Source organism: Phalacrocorax carbo, chromosome 7 (genome assembly GCF_963921805.1).
Source record: "Phalacrocorax carbo chromosome 7, bPhaCar2.1, whole genome shotgun sequence".
In the NCBI taxonomy this organism is placed as follows: Eukaryota; Metazoa; Chordata; class Aves; order Suliformes; family Phalacrocoracidae; genus Phalacrocorax; species Phalacrocorax carbo.
Window position 1 is genome coordinate 18,238,072 of NC_087519.1, and position 21,440 is coordinate 18,259,511.

Consider the following 21,440-nt stretch of genomic DNA (forward strand, 5'->3'; position numbering starts at 1 on the left):
TGCTGGGTGAAGCTCATGGAGCCAAAGTTTCACAACTTTAGCATGAATTCACCCACAATTCACACCAGATGAATACAATTTGTCATTACCTATTTAATTGCTCTCCCACTTAAAACATTTCAATTGTTATACCAGAGATCAGGAACATTACCATGCAAATTTTTAATGAAAGCCACCACAAAAATTATTGGTGAGGTAGATTTTCATTGAAAGCAGTCGAAACCACTACAGAGCTTGTTTCTGTGTTCAGTGTACAGACAGAGATGGTTCGTGATGGTTCAGTTTGATTTCAAACATTCTTGCAATACAAGTGTCTTCAGGTTCAAGTTTTTAGGTTTGATGTAACTTTTAAGTTCCTAACTCCCACAGTGATCAGAACACAGATAAATTTAAACTTAAGACCATCTAAGTAATAATTTTCCAACAAGGACTAGAAAACAGCATTTTCAGGTAGAGAGCGAAGACCCTTGAGTTGTGAGAAGAGCAAGGAATAACCTGTGTCCCACACTGAAGGCTGAGGAAAAATAGGTCATCACATTGATCAAAAGAGGAGGACAGTTATCTGCGAAGATGCATTTGCAAGAGAATCTCCAGAGAAGTAGTTATGATGTTTAAAAGTCACTATGTTGCACTTTTGGTTCCTGCCATTTGACCGATGAGTACCTACTGGTTAATTCTGCTACGCATATAATTTCTCTGTGTAAAGACCACACCATTGAGAATTAATGGCTTGACAGCCTGTCAGCTCTGTTGGGATGTAATTCTAGGTTTCAAGAAGAGGTAGCACAGATTGGAAGAAAAGGGGGAAGTGTCCTGTAGTGAGCATGTAATTTTTTTTTCCACTGTAAGAGTGGGCGGGAGAAAGACAGGATGCCAAGGAGCATAATACTCTCTAGAGCTCCCATGGAGCTGCCAACAGTCAGATGTCTGATCTGGAGCTGTTTTGAGTTTTCAGAGTGTTGCAGAGTGGGCTGGGTAACAGAGTGAGCAATTCTGAGGTAGCACAGGAAAGATCCAGACAGAAGTTTATAATGGAAACCTTGTGTTTCCGTTGGTACCTTAACTACACATTCCCTGTACACGCATTTGGTTCAGTTGTGTCAGCTATGGGTAAGATTTTTTTCTCTCCTGGAGGAAAGAGAACCAAGTCTGAGGAGTTTTCTTTCTTGGCTTCAGTTGCTGTCTGCATAACATCTTCATTAATCACCTTATTTACTCTAACAGAGGGTGAGTGGTGCAGCCGAAATCATCAGTTTGTAGCAGACAGCAAAGCAGCATGCTAGCATGCTAGAACAGAAGTAACATGACACTGCAAATGACCAAACAAGATCTAAGTCTAGCATATATATCCATCAAGGTCCATATTATTACTTTCCTTTTCAAGTTTTAACTGGACTAATTTGACAAAAACACTGTGTTTATTATTACATACGTTTGGAAAGCCCTCCTCTAGTCCCTTGTCACTTTAACAGGTCTGAATTGGCTCATCAAGATGACAGGAAAAGAACAAAATCCCATATACCCTCACTGATGTTAGTGTCTGTTATAAGAGGCCAGACTTCTGTGAAGACACAACCGTTGTATGTAAGGAATGAAGAAAGCCCCTTAAACAATAAGTTTTTGGCTCAAGGCAAGAATTCTAGGCTGAAATTCCTTTGCTGGGGTGATGCAATAGGTCAGATTTGCTGATTAGCACTTACATTTTTTGTTTTGCAATGGCACTACTCTTTTGAAGTATATTTATTAAAAAGTATAATTGACCAATGGAAAAGTAAAAAACCTGCCATCTTTTGTCATTCAGTAATACCCAGATGTGTTTGGAGGCTCTATTTATGGTGTTGCCTTCATTTATTTTCTATTCACAATAGAAGTTTTAATAATCATCTTCCTTTCTTATATTCACAGATCTGAGCAGAACAAATTAGACAAATATAGTAATTAAAGGGCTACCGTAGTAAGCCCCAGAGTCCCCCTCTTTGCAAGGAGCCTGATACTTCAGTGTGGTTTGGAAATGACACATAGCTAAGATACATCTTCCTCTCCCCAGAATTCATCACTTCATCATTTCAGCAAAACACAATTTAATTATCTTGCATTTAAGTGCAAAGTCAAAGGGTCAGCTATTGATCTCCACTCTTGGAACAAGCCACAGGAGAGACAAAATCAAGTGGAAGTTGCTGCTCTTCTAAGTTAGTGGCATTTCAGCTGTTTTACTGAGCACTAGTCTAGGATTTAATGCCTCAGAGATAAGGAGACCGAGTAAGAGTTTTAGGCTTACTAAACAGAAGTTACATGCAGCAATTGCAGATGCTTAACTTTGACAGAAAACCCAGCATTTAGTTTGCATTGTTTTAGAACATAAGCTCTTTGACACTGAGGCTGTTGCCTTTCATTCTTCAAGAGTTAGGCCTGTTGTTGGTACTTGGTAAAAGAGCATTATTTACTCATAGGTTCCAGCAGCAGAGGATAAAAAAAGCTGCTTTTATAATAGCATGTGGCCAAAGTCCATGTAAACAAAGGCATTACATTTAATGGAAGCACGATCGATAGAAGTTATTCCTGTGGGGCACACAGGGTCCATTCTAGTCTGCACACTCACCTAGACATGGAAGTTGTCCCTGCTAGGTAGGGTAAGTTTCTGACCTCATGCATATCCTAATGGCTCAGATGTTCCTCTTAGAAGGGAGTTCTCCATTTTGGTTGTGCGTCAGAAATTTTGGGAAAGAGAGTGAAATGCTGAATGTTAAGCTTTAAAGACAGAATCAACAAAAGAGCAGCATTAGATAACCATGATAAATCCATATAAAACTGTAAGGAGATTTGTACCTTAATCTTTGAAATTGCATGTATTGTAAACACCATCTCATGTAATTGTGTAACATTACAATTTTTCTGGCTGATGGATTCCTACCTTTGCAAGAGGTAGCTGAAGTTTTGATTACTTACAATTTTACAGACTAATAGGTATTGCTGTACTGATAACACATTTAAAGTGTACATGCTGTCAGTGCCGTCACATTGCAAGACTACAGCAAATATGACAGAAAAGAGTCAAGAGAAACACTACGTATGTAGATTTTGACAAGGCCATCTAGAAGATTCAGCAGTAACACAATTACTGCCATGAAGTTGTGCATTGTTTTTTCTGGCAATCAAAAGAAAACCTTACCTGCCCTCTGAGACGTGGGGAACATTTTTCATGCTCATTATACTTCTGTGAGGAGAAAACGTATGTATGCATCACCTTCTTACCTGCCATGGCTAACCTGAATACCCAAAGTATTAATGAGCAAATTTACGTCTGAAAAGAACTGCTCTTACTGCATTTATATATGATCAGTAACTGCCCCAGAAACACTTTGCTAAAAACATCACAAAAAGCAAATAGGGAAACACCACACCCAATGTCCAGCTTAGTGAGGTAACCTGGCCTTCAAGTGTACAACATACAGCACTACATGGGGTCAGGAAATGGAAGAGATGGAAGCTAGTTTTGTTCACTGACCTAAGCTAGAGAGGATTCATCCTTCCGTTTATCTCTCCAGGAAGAGCTGTGAAGCCAACTCATGATTACAGCAGCTAATCAATGCATACTAAAGACATGGAAGACAATGGAAGACAGGTGATACTGAGTTCCTAGGTTAAACTTAATAGTATTTGCTCCAGGAGAGTCTTCACTGAGACTGCTATGATTCATAGAAGTGGCCAGGGGCACACTTTTCAACTACATAGGCTGACTTTACTGTAAGGCCACAGATTTTCACCTGCAAGCCCTTTCCTGTTATCTTTCACTCTTCTCTGTTACTTTCCTGTTCAACTATGCCACATTTCAGACTAGTGAGAAGAAAGATGACTGGAGTGGTGACGTTTGCCTGACACCATACTTTATTGCCATCTATTTCCTTTCTAGTTTTCAACTAACCTTACCTACAACTTCAAACACAACACAGCTCAGACTAAAGAACGCAATACATTAATAACTATTTTTTAAACGAAAGCATTCTCTACAAGCTTAGGTGCAAAGCAAATGAAGAGGGATGTGGATTATACAATCATTAGCAGCCTTGCTGTGAAACCCCATCATGCAGAGCGCTTAATAGTTCATGTAATATGCAGGTAAACAATGCTGATATACAACCTTGCTGTTTGACAGATCCTTAACATATTCAAAGGCATCACCTGTGTCTTACTGTTAGAAATAACTTACAAGGAAGAGAAAGGAGAGAATCAGGTATGAGGCATTAAATATTTTCACAGAATATCAGTAGTATACATATAAAGATATTATTCAGACCTGTTCTACTAAATTTCAGTGCTTTAGATACCAACAAGAATGTTGTTTCTTTACCTTCTTGTATTAGCTAGTAGCAAGTTTATGATGGGAACCTGGGGAGGACAGCAAAGATAAGGATGCCCTCATCTCCCTTCACCAAATGAACGCCCTTCAGTTTGCTAGTAGTTGCAGATAGTCTATGACCTTTGGTTAGAAGAATGATATGGAATCTCTAAGCCAGAGGGGTGTTTTACAAATTACATGTATCTCTGTTCCCTCACTTTCACTTTCTCAGCCTTTATTTTCAGAATTGTCTTTCTGCTGGCTTTTCTATTCCACTGGATTCTAATGATGCATCAAATTGAGTCATCAGATGCACACATTCTTACCTAAGTGGTGAGTGTATGACTAGGTTGGTTAATTATTCAGAAAATTATGAAAGCTTTTTTGGTTCAATGCTTTATTCAGCTAGTTCAGCCTTTTTGCTAAAGTAGCTTTAAATATTTCTGCTACTTCTAATAGAGAGGATATTTCAAAGATTTATCTCTGTATGTCTTGACCCCATCACAAAGGAAGGAATCTTGATGGTTAAACTCACCTTAGCAGTTTTGTACCTGATTGTGTTTCAAGAGAAAAACCCTTTAACATATTTAACACATACAAATGTAACTATGTTTACACAGTCCCAGTTTTGATGTAGTCTGTATAATTGACTTCAGAGCTCCACATCCCCTGGCCTAGTGCAACTGATGTTTTTTGTAGTTTCAAAAGAGGAAGGAACATACAAGACAGGGAGGGGTTGTGTAAGGAAGGGAGAAGAGATAAAGTGTGAACTCTTCAGAAACCAGGAAGTGACAAACTGCAGAGGAGAAAGCCCAATATTAGCAATGACAAGCATTATGTATCTTAGTACAAGGGTGCCGTAAAACAAATAGAGTCACTCTCATTGCTCAGGTCTGCAGACACAGATATGAATTTCAAAATATGGAATTCTTGAAGAGTTTTTTATGGTCTTCAATCAATGGGAAATAATTTAATTTCTCAATTGCCCAGCAGGATTACCTAATTTTTTGAGTACTCTCTAGCAGAGAAAGAGAGAGACTACATCATAAACATAGCTAGAGAGAAAAAAAACCAAATACGACTCACTATGTATCCATGGAATGGTAACACTCTATACCAGGCCAGAGAAGACAGTAAAAATACACGTTTGGAAAACATGCTTGGTCTTTCTGGCATGGGCTTTGGGTTGGTTGCTTCTTTGCCATGCCACTAGTGCATCTTTGTACTTTTTGAAGGGAGAACTCAAAACAGATACAATGTTTTGAAGGGCTACATCACTTACCAACGGTTTGCTAAATGACTCAGGGTGACAAATGTAAAAGGAAACCAAAGCAGCTTAGCATAACACTGGAAACTAAGTTTCATGTACTTCAGATGCTGTAGGGAATCACCTAAGACTCCTTAGCTCACACTGCAATGCTAGAGGGTATATTCTCAGTCACATGCTCAGCATAGATCAAAAATCTATTCCAAGATTCCTCTGTGAAGGGGAGGATTGACTTTCATGGTCCTTACACTTGGCTGGTTAGCCTACTCTTGTTGGCTATCTTTAAACACCCCTTGTGCTTATAAACACGGGGAATCCAGTGGAAGTTGAAAACACAAATTAAATTGTTCCCTTACAAAATCATATCTCCAGTTAGTCACCTATTAAATATGTCAGGCATTTAATCTTCATGGAGGGAAAGCTGCCAAGAAATGTTAATAAATAATATTAATAACTTTTCATTTCTTTATTAGCAAGAACTATAGAAACTACATTTTTGGCGAAGAGTTGTTCACTGACAAGTAGTCTTTTATGAAGAACAGAACTATATGTCAGTTAAACTTAGCAAATAGTTTAGTCTGGCTTTTTTTTTTTTTTTTAATTTCAGAAGAGTTGTGATAGTGTGTTTCATTGATTCATTTCAGATAACATTGTTATTGTGTTGAAAATTGTCCCCAGAACTAAAGGAATTAAAATAGTGTTACAAAAAAAAAAAAAAAAACCACTCCAAAAGAAGTAAAACATTTTAGTCAACTGAAAATAAAATTACTGTGGGCTTCTTGGTTTGCTGAGTTCTTTGGCAGTTCAAAGATTTTAATTTTTCAGTTGAGCAGAAAATGTTGTCCACATGTCTCTAGCCTTTATTTCACTCCTTCATTCAAAACCTTAGCAAAGGATGTAGCAATATTTCTTTTTATTAAATTTATGGCCATTTCATTTTAAGCCAATTTGCTTTAAGATTTGTTTTCCAGATCCTGGAGCATAACTTTCGGCTACTTACTAGTTGTTTGTGTGGACTGGTCTGGAACTGGGCTTTAGCTGGGAGTGGAACACAGAGCTTAATGTACCGAACACACAGTGATATACTTCAGCAGAGATAAAGTGAGAACTAAAGAGGATTCAAACAGGAGTTAATACAGTAGGCAGAAAATGACATGGTAAAGATTACAGGTTCAAATTCCAGATACTTGATTCACTGTACAAAAATGCATGATAAAAACCATGGGTATTTTAAAAGTGCTAAGCTATAGAAACACACAGGCAGAGCAGTTCCACTTGGGCATCCCAGTTTGAAAAAGGATTCAGTAAGGCTGTGGAATCATAGTTTAGACAACAGAAAGATTATGTGATGGTGTGTCCTGGAAGGAAAAAAAAAAAAAGCCTAAAAAATACTAGAATGATTCTGCCTGGACAAAAGAGAAGCAAATGTGGCTGATAAAAATACAGTGAAGTAGCTAAAATTATTACAAACTGATATTTAGGATCTGGCTGACATTATTCAACAAGTTTGAAATAAAGGCCTAGAATGTAAGTGATAGAATATAATCTGTTATAAAAAAAAAAAAAAGAAAAAGAAAAAAAAGTGAGTGGTAATATTTTTAAGATGGACCAGATAGTTGCATGGAACATACCAAATCAGTTATTTTGGTTTTTGGGTGGACCTGACTGTGGTTAAGGCTAGGGGTGGAATTTGGCACTACTAACATTTTGCTGGCATTGTAGCCATTATCATTATAGTATCTGAATGTGTGTTCGTCATTTGCTATTTGAGTTGTTCTAGTTAGCTGTGGTTATACAGATAAGTCACATGGTGTAATCTGTGCTCCCAGAGGAGCAATATAAGCCCTTTCAGAGCAAACAGTAACACACATTCACTTGAAATGTAAACTTGCCTCTTAGAAATTCTCCTTTCAAGAAATATTCATATATGTCTAACTAACTCAATGAAAATGTTAAGGTACAGAAAATAAACCAAGGATTTAAATAATGGATATTATGATAGCTGTCAGCTCCTGCCCAGTAGTAGTTTCCTGTGCACACAGAAAACGTAAGATCCAATAATTTATCAATTTAATGACTGGATTTGTTAAGATTAAAATAAAGATGCCCACACTTCAAAGTGAGGTTGTACTTGATGCCTGGGTCCATGCCTGCTGGAAATCGGAGAACACCAGTCCCTAAAAAAAGGTCATATCACAGACAATGGAAATAGCAGGAACATGCATGCTTCTGTCAGCAGGTACTAATGCAACCTATCTCCTTGTTGCTGTGTGTCCTAGGGCCTTGGGGTAGTGTTATGTCCCAGTGTCTAACAACATGTAAACTCTGACTGAAGCTTTTCTTGGATTTGGGCATTCATACCACACTCCCACGTTGGATTTCTGGTGTCTAGTGACAGTCAAATTCACGCTTTAACTTTTTTTTCCACTGAGAACATTACTAAACCTTCCTAATTTTCCTGGAACTAGTGAAGCTTAAAACTGCTGAATTCGCTACCTCTGTTTAGATATGGTTGAAGGTAGCTGAGACATTCAAAAGCTGTTGGTCAGACACACAAAAGCAGATGCAAAAACCACAATTGCATTTAGCTTGTTTGGTTATGAAATGTCACCCCCATAATTATTAATTTAAAAGTAACTGGTTTCAATTTATACGAATTTGGAATTGTGAGGCTTTGGAATTTTTGATCCCTTTTTAAATATTTGATAAAGAAACCACCATTCATCTAACATTAAAGCTAAGCGTTATTCTCTCTCTTGCACTCAGAAGGTTAAGGGCTTGTTTATAAACAAGAGAATAACAGAAATGAAAATATTCGTAAAAACATATCAGTGCTATTGAAGGATGACCTTTTCTTTTTTTTCTTTTCCTTTTTTTTTAAATATTAGCCAGTCTCAAGAAACATAGTCTGCTTGGCTGAATGGTTTTTTCCCAGGATAGCATTTCCTCTCTTGGAGGAAAGCTGCCTCAGTCACATCTCTATTTAACTGTCTGCCCCTCATCCTCCCCACCCAGCCTGCTGATCTATGTTTCCAAATATACCCTTCATTTTGTATATGAAAGTGTAGAAATATAAGAATAGCACACAGTGGCATGTTCAGACTTCTAGTCTGTTTTCATAACAACATACAATGCTGTTCTGCAAAGCAGCAGAACAGATTAAAGATCACAGGAAAATGTTTCTGGCTTACTGTTTCTGGTTTTGCAGGCACTTGTGGAATTCCTAGGATACAAATTTCCTTGTTATTGCATGGCCTTGGCATATGCTTGAAGATGCCAACATAATGTGCAGAGCTACTGCATGAGTTAAATTGAAAAAATAGCCCCCAATACATGGTTTGACTTAATAAGACTCTAATCTGTAGGGCAGTGAGTATTACATTTCAAATTGTTCAGATACAGTTGCTTAATCTTTGCATTGCAATTCTGAAAATGGTTGGTATCACAGGGGTGTCAAGCTGTTTTGGCATTTCAGTCATTAGAAGCTTATTTTTTTTAAGCATGCTCAGGCCTACACAGTACTTAGTATCATTTTTAATTGCTATTCAAATGCTGAATATCATACAGATGAATTGGTGAAGCAGGAAGCAGATTACTCCAGGGTCTGTACAGGAGTGTCACTACATAGGAAAGGAGTCCTTAAAACTATATGTGGGTTGGGGTAAAGTCAAAAGTGCACTAAAAGTATAGTACAAATCAAACTCAGCAGACATCAGAACATCCACCATCTCTGTAGTTTTTGTCTCCCATAACTACATATAGTTGCCTCAATATATATATAATGATTGACAAATATAGAATAATAGAAAGGACCTTTATGTAATATCATAAGAACAGGCTGGGTCTACTTGCTTCTGAATCCCCTCCAGCAAGAGAGGACAGATGCGTTTCTTTAATGCTGTTTCTATAGCCCAGGCAGCTCTACAGTTCCTTTGGTGGTCTGCTCTGGTAGACAATACAAGGAGCATAAGTAGCTAGGTCTGTGCCACTGAAATGAATTCAGAAGCCAGTGCACCTGCAGATCTCACACACTTCTACTTACTGAGCACTGTAAGTTTCTTAATGCAGCTTTACACACATTTTTTTTCTTTGGACTGGGTGGAGTTCAGGAAGAAGCCAAAAATGTTCTTGCTTGTGTAATTTTCAGTTAAGATCAGTTGAATTTAAATCTCAAATGTGATGTTTTTCCATCAGCTTATGTAGCTCTAAACACAAGTTATGTGATTTCATGTGCTGTAGTAGAGGAGCTAGAAAGGTTACAGTTTAATGGGATTTAGAACACAGAAATCCAAACCTATTTAAAATTGTGGAAAAAAAAATTTACAATATTCCTTATCGTTTAAAGGCATCTCTTGCCTGCCTCCCTGAAGAGTAAAAGAAGCCTGAGCTGCTTTTTGATTCCTTTATTTTCAAGCATCTTGACCTTTTGGAAAATTACATCTCTTTGAGACCTGCTAGTAATTCTAATAATGCACAAAAATACTGCACTGACAAGGCATAGTATTAAGACGCTCAATATACACATTCACATGCTTGACATAGTTTTTGCTGTCCTCAAGATGTCTGAGAACATTTCCACATTAATTTATAGGTTCAAATTCTGCAGCCATTGTATAAAGGTAAAATTCTGACTTCAGCATTGCCCAAGATGCAGCGGAAAGTCTTTATCATGTTGTGTACAGCCACTTTAGTGGTGAAAGCTCTTTGTTGAGTACAACATGTCCATGGGTTGCTGCTTATGCAAGAAAGTTGTACTGTGGCTGCATGTTCCCTAATGAGATTAGGCAATCAATTAATATAATCTTTCATTCTGTTGATTGCTTTACTGCCAGTAAAAGGACATTTATATAACCTATCTGCACAGAAAACCACATCCCTTCTGTTTGAGAGATGAGACTGATGTCAGACTGTGAATTTCCATGTGTGGTTTTGGAGCAGCAGCTAGGTCTTGTCTTAATTAATACCCTGCAGCAACTTGGTTCCAGACTGTGTACTAATTTTTTATGAACAATAATAACTCTCGTATCTTCATAAAAGACATCCAGCATTTCCTCACAATAGGACATTTTTTTGAGGAGGTATTGCTAAACCTCAGCAAAGCTGGGAAGCACTCTAGAGAACTTACTACCACTACTAGAGTTATGCCAGCTGTCAGAAAGTGCACGGAAAACAACTTGGCCAAGAAACTTAGAGGCAACTACCAGGAGATACCAAATCAAGACTAGAGAGGACTGAGGAGAAAAAATAGTACCAAGGAAGGAGGAGAACAAGGAACAGTAGACAAATAGTGAAAGAAAGGCCACATTTTCTTTGGCTTAGCACCCAAATCATCACCACCATCATCAACATCAAATCAGGTAGGTGAGCAGGAACCTGAAAGTTCTCATCCAGATCTGGTGTGCAATGAGAAGAGGGGGAGATAAGTTGTGCAATAGCTTCATCACCTGACTTTTAGTGCTGGATAACACAGATGGTTCACAATCCCGCTCCAGAACCTCTTCTCTCATTAGGAACTGGACTGCTGTGCCTACTGCTGGCTACCAAATGCTAGACATAGAAAAGAGCAGCTGATGCCATGCTAAGTAATCAGCAGAAAAGGTACCATTTTCTTTGTGCTTCATGATGTCAACAGCAGAAGCAAAACATTGCATATTAACTCTTGCCTGCCTTGTCTGAAAGCAGTCATTTCATGGGGCAATCCTTCTAGTGAAGAACATCTGCTGACACCATTTGTAATGAAAACAGAGAAAATTAACTTGGGCAATAGAAACATCCAAAGGCCATTGCCTTACCAAAAAAAGATGCCATAGCTCAAGGATGAAAAACTTCAGTTCCGCAGGCCAGATCCAGCTGTCAGACCATGTTTCATTGCCCTTCTTCCCAAGGATCCCAAAGTCCTCGTAGAAGCATATCTGTTGTATGACCATAGGGAGAAGACTATTGGATCTGGTCACACAACGGGGATGATGGGTGTGTCCCAATACATGCAGGACCATATCTAACAACAGATGACTACATATATGCAAACACAGACAAAATATATTTGTCTTCCATTTGTTTCACATTTCTATCAGCAGAATGAGATGAGGCCCTGACAGTTTGCAGGAGAAGATTGAGGAGGACATTGAATGGATTTGCATGGGGGTTATTAAGCGACAAAACTATGTCCATTAAACCAGCTGGCTGTGTTTTTATTCTTAAAAATGTTTGTGGGGTGTAGGGGAATAGACAGGGATCGGCGACCGGAAGATTACGGGATGTGACGGAAAGATAGACTCCTCCCCATAGGAGTGGCAGGAACAGGAACCGCAAGAGCTATATAAGCGTGTGACGCAGCCAAATAGATGGACATTTTGTATCCATCATATTGGTGTCTGTGCATCACTGTCCCCAGGGTGGGTAGAGCCCTGTGTCCCGGAGGTATGCGGCCCAAGATAAGTTCTCCCGTAGAAGCGTACAGCTACAGTGGGGCCTTAAATTTTTTAGGTTTTAGTTCAGGGGAAGCCAACTGAAAGCAGTCTTGCTCATCTTAGTTGCCTTTTGCAAATCACTTAGGAGGTGGTGTTCATTCTTCATACAAAAATCTCCCTTGTGTCCAGATACAACCATTGCATTATGCGTTGTAGTTGTAGCGGTAACAAATGCAATCCACAAAATGTGCTTGAGAACAATTGGTCTAGTGAGCCTTGGTCTTTCTCCTAAATAATCAAGGAAACATCAGGGACACTTCCTTTCTCCATGTTATTCAACAAAATCCTATTTAAAAAAAGAATTGCCTGTCTGTTCATTGAGATTTGGCTGAAGTATCTTGGAGCCTTCATAAACAGAGGGAAAAAGAACCTACAAATCTCTTTTTGAGCAGGATCCTCCTAAGTAGGTCCCAGAGATAAATGTTATGGCCAAATCTGTGAATTTAAAACAGATTTTTGGCTGCTTAGATTGAAGGCTGGCTGGGGTCAATTTTGGTATCAGACCAAAATTGATCTCCAGGAGACTAATTTATTTATTTCCTATTTGGTGTAGTGTGTGGAGAACTTTTATTTCTTGTTTTGGCACAGAATTTTTATAGCTCTCTGGGCCTATTGAACTGGCTGTTCAGCATTAGAAAGATGAAGATTAGTGCAAATAGGAGTTATAAAAATTACAACTATGAAAATGCTAAGTCCATGTATTCACAAAGGAATAAGATGTTCTAGATTAATAACAAATCAAGAATATGTGATGTTCAGACTCAGTGACAGTAAGAACCAAACCAATATACAGAGGTAGTAGCACATTTCATGTTTTGATGTTTTCATTTTTAACACATGGAGAAGCTAATGATGGAAACAAATAGTACAAGTTGCCCAAGGCTATGCAACACATCAGTGATGAAGCTGGGAATATATTCCAGATACCCATCTACCCAACAATGCTACTTCTGTCTGCAACCTGTGCTCATCTCCAGCGCTCAAGCTTCTCAGGCTGCACAACTACCACAGTACCCAAGTGCAGCCCTCCAGCACAGCCATGCAATGGCATGAGCATCTGGCCCTGTGAGAGATGTTTCCCATGTCTGAGATCTGTTGGGAAGTGCAGCAGATCACCATACTGCTATTTGTTTGAGCTCACTGGTTCTACCTTAAGCATAACAGGTCATGCATGGTCTTTAGGTTAGCTATTGATAGAAGGCTGCTACCTTCAGTGTGGCACTAGCTGAAATACAGTACTTCCTGCCTCACTTCTAAATGAGACCTAAGGCAGTGAACAAGAGAAACCGTAGTACCTTTTAGCAAATGCAGAAAACACAGGCATGGCTGTGGAGAATACAAGGTGAGAGCCTCACAATTGCCATTCTGCATTTTCACTGTAATTGTTTTTTAAATAGCTGAAGAGAGAGACTTCATCTCACCTTCTGAACTTCAACATTGAGTCAGACAGACATAGGGACAGCTTGGAGGAATAAGTGAATATTCTGTAAAGTTCAGTACAGCTATTGTCTAAGTCCAGAAGTAGACTCCATTGTACTACAAGAGATACGAAATCTGACATCCATGAAAGGCTCAGGAGCCCAGCACCCCTAAAGCTCCAGTTATCAAATAAGGTAGCACTAGCTTGATTTACAGTACTTTTTAATGGGTTGGAATACCACAGTGGCCTCCTCTCTGGCAGAGAGCTACACCTTTTCCATCCCATTAGTGCCAAGTGACATCTACCTTGCTCTCAACCTTTTTATTCCAACTTTTGCATACAAAAAACCATGGAAGACATTGCTATCCCTTCTAATCATGCTATTTTTGCCTCCTGCAGGTGAACGGCCTTTTGAATGCAGCTGGCAAGGATGTAACAAGAAGTTTGCTCGCTCTGATGAGCTGGCCCGCCATTACCGCACTCACACTGGAGAAAAGAAGTTCAGCTGTCCTCTCTGTGACAAACGCTTCATGCGCAGTGACCATCTGACAAAGCATGCCCGCCGCCATGCCAATTTCCACCCAAGCATGCTCAAAAGGCGAAATGGAAGCAGCTCAAGAACAGGGTCTGTCAGTGACTACAGCCGCTCAGATGCCTCAAGTCCAACGATTAGCCCCGCCAGTTCCCCATAGACCTACCTGCACTGGATGTCAGCACTTTGCCTCTAATACCTAACGTGGAGTTTTGTTTGTGTTGCACACATTTAAAAAACTCTCTTGCTTCCCCTCCTCAATTCTCCCTCACCCCCCCTTTCTTTTTTTTTTTTAAATCAGTAAATAGCTGCCTCTCACTGCAATTTCCAGTCAAATTTTCTTTACCCAACCACACAAATGGCTAGTCTAACCTCATGGACAGACAGACTTACATGTTCCACTTAGTGACTCCTGCTGTCTCAATATTCAATACATTTTGCAACCATTTACAGATCCTCTCAATTATTATTTATAAGAAAATGAGAAAATCTAAAAAAAGAAAAAACCCCACTTAATTCACCTCAGGTGTCAAAGTAGTTTTGTAAGACCGGATACATACACTTACAAATCAACTCTGTTGGATTGTGTCCCCCTTCTCCTTTCTCAGGGATGGATATTTATGTTACACAATAATTACAATGAAGACACACCCTAACTGCAGCCTTACCCTGTAAATATATTTGCACTCCAAAGCTTTTTATTAGGTTCTTTCACACACTGGGGAAAAAATAAAAAACAAACAAAGAATATAAAAACCAAACCAGTACTGGAATGTAGTACCAGACTCTTCCATTGTTTGTTTCTTGATTATATACCTACATTGGGGAGCGTCCAAACAGGAGTCTTGTCTTTCTTCAAGCTGCCCTCTGCTTTTGGTAGCAATCCGTCTTTTCACTTCATGCTGAAGATGCTCCAAAACCAACTTCCTATTGCAAAAATCTCTGTGAGGTTGATAAACGTGTTTGTTTGTTTCATGCTAGATAAAATTCTGAGAAAATATTCTAAACAAGATGCCTTAAGTAAATAACCTAAATCACAAGGAAATATATTTACACTGGGTAACATTTTATTGCAAGGTGGCATGGAATCTCGGAGGCATTCTCTCGTCACTCTCTCCAAGTTGTTAAGCTCTCTGCACTGCCTGTTCAATATGGGACCAACAGAATATTCAAAACCAACTACACTGACTTGAACAATTTTCTTTATTCTTTTTTCCTTTTTTTAAAAATTAAAATGAACCATGGAAGTAGCAAGTAGCATAGCTGAAACAATGCCCATCAAAACTTTTATTAAGGTACTTACCTACTGCACAGCTGTATCTTAGCAAGACAAATAGGCTATGACATAGTTTCTGCAACCTGCTGCATCACAATTGTAGTTGTTGATAAAAGGAAGGGAAAATCATAAGGTATTTTCTGACTGGAAAAATAAAATATGCATTTTTAAGTTTTAAATAAAATGACATTTTAGCTCAGCACTACAAGTCGCTCAGAAATACACATACCAGCATAAAGTAAGGTGTTCTCATTTCTGAATAACTGCTTAATAACAAAAAGGGAATCTTGGCTAGTTTTTGATAACTTTCAAATATTTGACACTAGGTAGAGCACTAGGAGGTAGGTTTTTAGATTTTATATGGTATAAAATAAAGCAAAGACCAGGAGCCTTGTGATGTACTGGAGACCTCACTGGCAGCAAATACACTTTCCTTGGTTTGTCTGGGTCTGATGGTGCATATTTTAAATTCAGGTCCTTTTGATTCTGGAATTTTTGGGGTTTTCTTGTTTTTACTGTAGGGTATAAATGCAGTTAAGTGTAGCACAATGAAAAGAAACTCTCTATGCCAAACCTGCTGCTTGATATCAAGTGAATGCCTCCATATTCCAAATGAACCTGTATCTTACTTGCTTCTTTACATTGATCCAATTTTGCAAGTTTTTATTGTACTGTATAGTAACTGTGAGAGCCTAATACAGATTTCCAAGTAATTTTATAGGAACTTCCATAATATTTACATTATTCCTAATACTACACATTCTATTAGTTGTATGGATAAATACTTAAAGACAGTTCAAAGTGCAGATATTGCAGTATTTTTTCATGTTCATTTGCTTCAGATTTCACCTTTATAAAATCACAGTTTTCCCCTTTTGAACTGGAATTCACACGAGGCACAATTCTACTGTTTAATTTCACAGAAAACGAAGGAACATTGTAAGGTTTTTTCACAAGATGACAAATATTGTTGAGTTCATGTGATGAGTTGCCTAACCACTGTGAGTTAGGGGAAAGCCAGATCAGTTTGCCTCCATAGATTTCTGCTTTTCTTTCCTTTTTTTTTTTTTCCTTAAAATCTCATCTACTGAGATACACAATGATACACAATTTCACCAACTTGATACAATTCAGGTAACAGGAATTCACATTCCAATCATTTCTGTGACTGCTAAAAGCACTCTTGTGCTGTAGTTAGTAGAGGCATTTAAGGTAAAGCTTAAGGAATTCTACAGGTCAGCTGTGTCTTGTGCACATACTTCAAAACAAGTCATAAACACATTTCTTATTATCGTTATACCTTAATAGAGGGATATGGTGGGGAGGAGGGGGAGGGGGGGCATGGGAACAAAAGCAGAAGGAGAACTAAGTATCAGCAAATTCATAGGCTTCGTGTTCTAAGTTCTGTTTGTTGCAAAATTATCTTTTCCAACACAGGCGTCATTTAATCTTTAGCAAAGGAGGAACCACTCCAGTGCGTTTATTTAGGGCATAATAATTCAGCATGAATCAGTAGGTGCATTACAAACAAGTTGTTTTAATATCCTGGAGAAAGAATATTTGCTCCAGGTTTTATTAGTACTGAGATTATGGAATATAAAGATTATGGGACTATCTATTCTGAGTGACATAAGAACTATATAATCTTTAACTCAAACATTAAACTAAGCATTTTATGTATATTCCTCATAGAGATTACTAATAATTCTCCAAGGTTAAGCAGAAAAAAAAATCAGTTCAAAGTAAAATTTCCAGTTCATCTGATGAGAAGCCTATGAGTCTATATATAGCCAACATAGCTACTTTCAGGAATTTCTCTGAAACTTGTCGTTAAAACTTTTTAAATTTTTTTTTACATCTTAGCTCTAAATACCTCAGAAGGTGTTAAGCTGACAGTCAAATTACTGTGTTTTAAAATCCTAGCTAGAATTTCAAATATCTCCATTAAATGTTTAATACATGATAGCTTTAGGATAAAGTTATGAATTCCAAACCACTAGCAGTTTCCGAAGCTGAATGTGAACAAAAGTTCTCTTAATATTTTCACATGGAAAGAGAGTGTTTGGGGTTTTCTAGCATCTGCTAGCTACTAGAAAAGAAGCAGAAGCACCAGCAAGGTCATAAGACTGCATTCTCATGATTGTTCCTTCTGAATTTTGCAGATATGAGAAGTCTGAACAGCTGAAATTATGTTTTGAAATCTGGGTGCTTATCCAAACTAACCTCAGATTTTTACCCTTTTGTTGTTTCACCCAGTGGTGTAACCCAGAACAGTCTCCTGGCATAGCAACGAACATTGCATGCTCAGGAAATACTGCTCTGGCAACGTGCAGATTTCTTAACAGTCCTCCATTCGGAGGAGTGTGCATCTCGCCTTCTTCCTCCTTTCCCCATGCAATCTGTTGGCACTGAATCCCCACAAACTACAAAATTGCCCCATTCTTTTCCCTTGTAACTTCAGAATATAACAAGAGGTTTATTACTATTATTAAGAAAGCCCTGAAAGTTTGTTTTTCTCCAGCTATGATTCTACCTTCCTCTCAAAGAGTTGAGCTTAACTGCCTTTCTATAGGAACGGGTGCAAGTTAAAATCATCACGTCATTACCACCACTCAACTGAAACTAGAGACACTCTTAGAAACTCATTCACCCCTTCCATTAACCTCATCCTGTGCAGAAGGCCTAAAGTGCATTAACGGCCACATGAATCCAGTTTTCATCCTGCTTCTTAGGAAGCAGTTCTGGTAAACTCCTGGCAGGTAGATTTTATCGTTTATAGCTGAAAATTAGTTGTTCCTTGCTTTTCTAATATATGCATAGTATCTGTTTACATTACGTAACTGCAAAGGCATATATTTATAACATGTCATCAGAACCCTCTGTTTGACAGCAACACCTAATTCATGTATGTATCCTACTCTCTTTACTGCATTAACCCTTGCAATAACAGTGATAACAGCCTCTGTACACCTTTAAAACCTCATTACCTTCTATCCAGATATTAAGTGTTTTCTGTGTTTCTTGCAGCCAGGCAGTAAAAGGCTTTATGAGGAGCTTACATGTTTTTCTAGCTATTCACATTCACAACTGCTTTGCTCCAGTTCCGTGCCATGAGTTCTAGAATTTGTACTGTGTGAAGTGCATTGTTGTTTTGGGAACATGGCTTGTGAAGAAAGAATAAGGAAAATGAACTCTGGATATTTACAGCTTGCCTCTTCAGTGCCATTTGATTTACCAATTTCATCAGGTAATACCTACAAACTCACTTTCAGGTGCTCTTTTACACCGTCACACCAATTGTTTGTGCTTTGGGTGCTAACATATAGTCTGTGTCAGTGAATGGTATGATGAACATCTGCATTTTTAACTCTTTTGGGGATAAATCTGTAGCCTTGCGCAGACGAAAATAACCAAATTTTACTTGTTTACCCCATAAGCCAGCATACAGAATGCAAAAGCCCATCCACTGGTATAGGTTTTATATATATATAAAGTATTTATATATATGGATTTATATAAGCATATGCACATATATAAAAATACGTATATATGTGTATATTGTACAGTATGTGTGTGTACAGAAATACACAACAGTGTGTATATACTACACACCAAATAATGAAGGGATGTCTAAAGAGCAAAAATAGGTATCCATTTCATTATAACTAGTGATGGGTCTGAACCAAAATCCTAGATCCGAAAGCTACTGCATTTGGAAAGTGTGAACCTGTTTTTTGAGATTTGTGGTTGAATTTCATCTCTGGTTACAGCTGCAGTTACTTTTGTACATATGCATTCTGGGGGACATGTGTGTGCCCACACATATGCTTTTTCACAAGCGCATGCCTGTGTGGGTGACGAATATGTGTGCCAGCAAGTGTGCACGTGTTTACATATGTAATTCCAGCTTTGGTGAACTATAATGTTACCGGTATCATCTTCACTTGTTCAGTTTTATCAGCAGCATGTGAATGCTTCCATGGGTCACTTTTCAACTCTTTAAATCACTACATTGAAGTATTACAGTTGTACAGTTGTATGTTCATCTATTCTTGCTCTGCTGTAACTTTTTATGTATTTTGTACTGCATAGATTATATATTGTGATAATGTCCTATGCAACAACAATAAAAAAGGGGGGAAAAAAGGAATAACGAAGAAAATTAACAACTGTAAAGTATCGTCTTAACTTGTATGCATGGTTAGTGACGTTTACATTTTCCAAAATAAAACTTATAACTATAAAATACTGGTTTTCTCTTCTCTCTCTGGCTTCCAACCAGACTCTGTACCGTTGATCACAACCCTATGAGCTCTGCCCTTCAGCCAGTTCTCTATGCACTTCACTCTCCACTCATCTAACCCACATTTCCTAGGCTTACCTATGAGGATGTTATGGGGGATAGTGTCAAAAGCCTTGCTGAAGTCGAGGTAAACAACATCCACTGCTCGCCCTTCATCTACCCAGCCAGTCAGGCTATCACAGAAGGCTATCAGGTTGGTCAAGCATGATCTCCCCTTGGTGAATCCATGCTGACTGCTGCTGATAAACTTCTTGTCCTCTACATGCCTGAAGATGACTTCCAGAATGAACTGCTCCATCACCTCTCCAGGGAAGGAGGTGAGGCTGACTGGCCTATAGTTTTCCAGGTTGACACCTTTGTCTTCCCCCATGCACACACCAAGTTCCTCTTCTGAAGGAAGAAGAGGAATGGCACACTTTACTAGTTGACTACAAGAGATTAAAGTGACAAATACAAATATACTGTCAATAGAATGAGAGAAAAGTGAGAGAAGATGGAGACTGAAATAAAAAAGAGTGAGGACAATGAGTCAAGTCTAGTGTTTCTAGTAGCTGAACAGAAAGGCTCATAAGGCACCAGAATATGCATGTGCCTTTCCTAAAGAATTTCAGAGCAAGCAAGCTAGGTAGCATCTCCAAATACCAGAGACCACATTATCTTTTCTAAAAGCAGTAGAGGAGGGAGCTAAGTCAAAGAGTAATTCAAGCAGGCAAGCACACATGTCTAGTGAGTAACAATGCATTGCTGGCACACCCAAGAGTATAAAGAGAGAGGGAGGAATTATTTTAATAGATTTCTCAATCCATGCACCAGACAGGGGAGGGGAGTCTGGATGCCCAGACATCTACGCACCAAGAGGGGAAGAAGGAAGCATGAATGAACACTGGCTTTGGGTGCCATATTTGTGCTTTGGGCAACTCAGAGAATGAGATTACATTAAACAAGTCTAGAGTAAAATAAAATTTTAAAAAAGTGAAGAAAAGAGGTATGAGAAAACCTGCATGGGGTTTTAGGGAAGAACGGGCCCCAGAGGTCTGCTAACAAAACCTAAACACTGAGCTGAGTAATAACTCTACCTCATCAAGAGAAAACAGCTCTAAAGTATAATTGCTGCCTCATTGTAATTGTAAATAAAGGATCAACCTGTCCTACCTGGTTGGCACTGGCAGGAGTTAGATTTAATCTTTGGCTCCTACTGTATGGAACAAATGTTCAACAGGAAAAGAGGGGTTGGCATCAGGGGCTGGGCTAAGAGAGGCTCTGAGACAGTGTTGCTTGCAGGTTGCTGCTGAGCTGATGTTTCTTCTCTGCATCACTGGATATACCTGCCTGCCTGAGCACACAGCAGCAGGTCTGAGCGTGCTGCACTGGTACTTGTAAGGTACACTCCAAAGGGTTGCAAAGGCTTACACTGCCCAAGCTGGCTTGTTCAGAGCTAGCCCAATTGTACTTCCCAAGGCCTAGCTGGTACAACCAGGACATCTCCCAGAGGGAAGATGCAACATGCCCACTAGGTGGATGAGTGAACACCATTGAGAAAAAAGGCCCAGCTGAAGGACAAGAGAGGTGGTGCTGGTTAGAGAGTGAGTTTCAGGTGTATGGCAGCATAGTAAGAGGAATGAGATGAAAAAGTGTGGGAAACAGAGAATAAAGGTGCAATAAATGGGGAAGGTAAGGTAGAGAGGGGGAAGATAAGTATAGAAAAATGAGAAAGGAGTATAGGGTAGGGCAATTTTATATAATTTTCTGGAGCGAAAAAGAAAGGCCTAAGGTGCAAAATCTAAAAAGGGGTCTAGAGGAAGGAGTAAGATAGCTCATATGGTAGCATTTCCAAAA

General features: G+C 38.8%; 1 protein-coding gene across 1 annotated transcript in view; it reads left to right on the forward strand.

Moving 5' to 3' along the window:
- Window positions 1-16,607, forward strand: part of KLF13 (KLF transcription factor 13) — a 35,774-nt gene extending 19,167 nt beyond the window's left edge. Inside the window, exon 2 of the mRNA XM_064456605.1 lies at window positions 13,893-16,607. Within this exon, the coding sequence (XP_064312675.1) occupies window positions 13,893-14,185 (293 nt within the window). The 3' untranslated portion in view covers window positions 14,186-16,607. The remainder of the gene's footprint in view (window positions 1-13,892) is intronic.
- The last annotated feature ends 4,833 nt before the right edge of the window (window positions 16,608-21,440 follow it).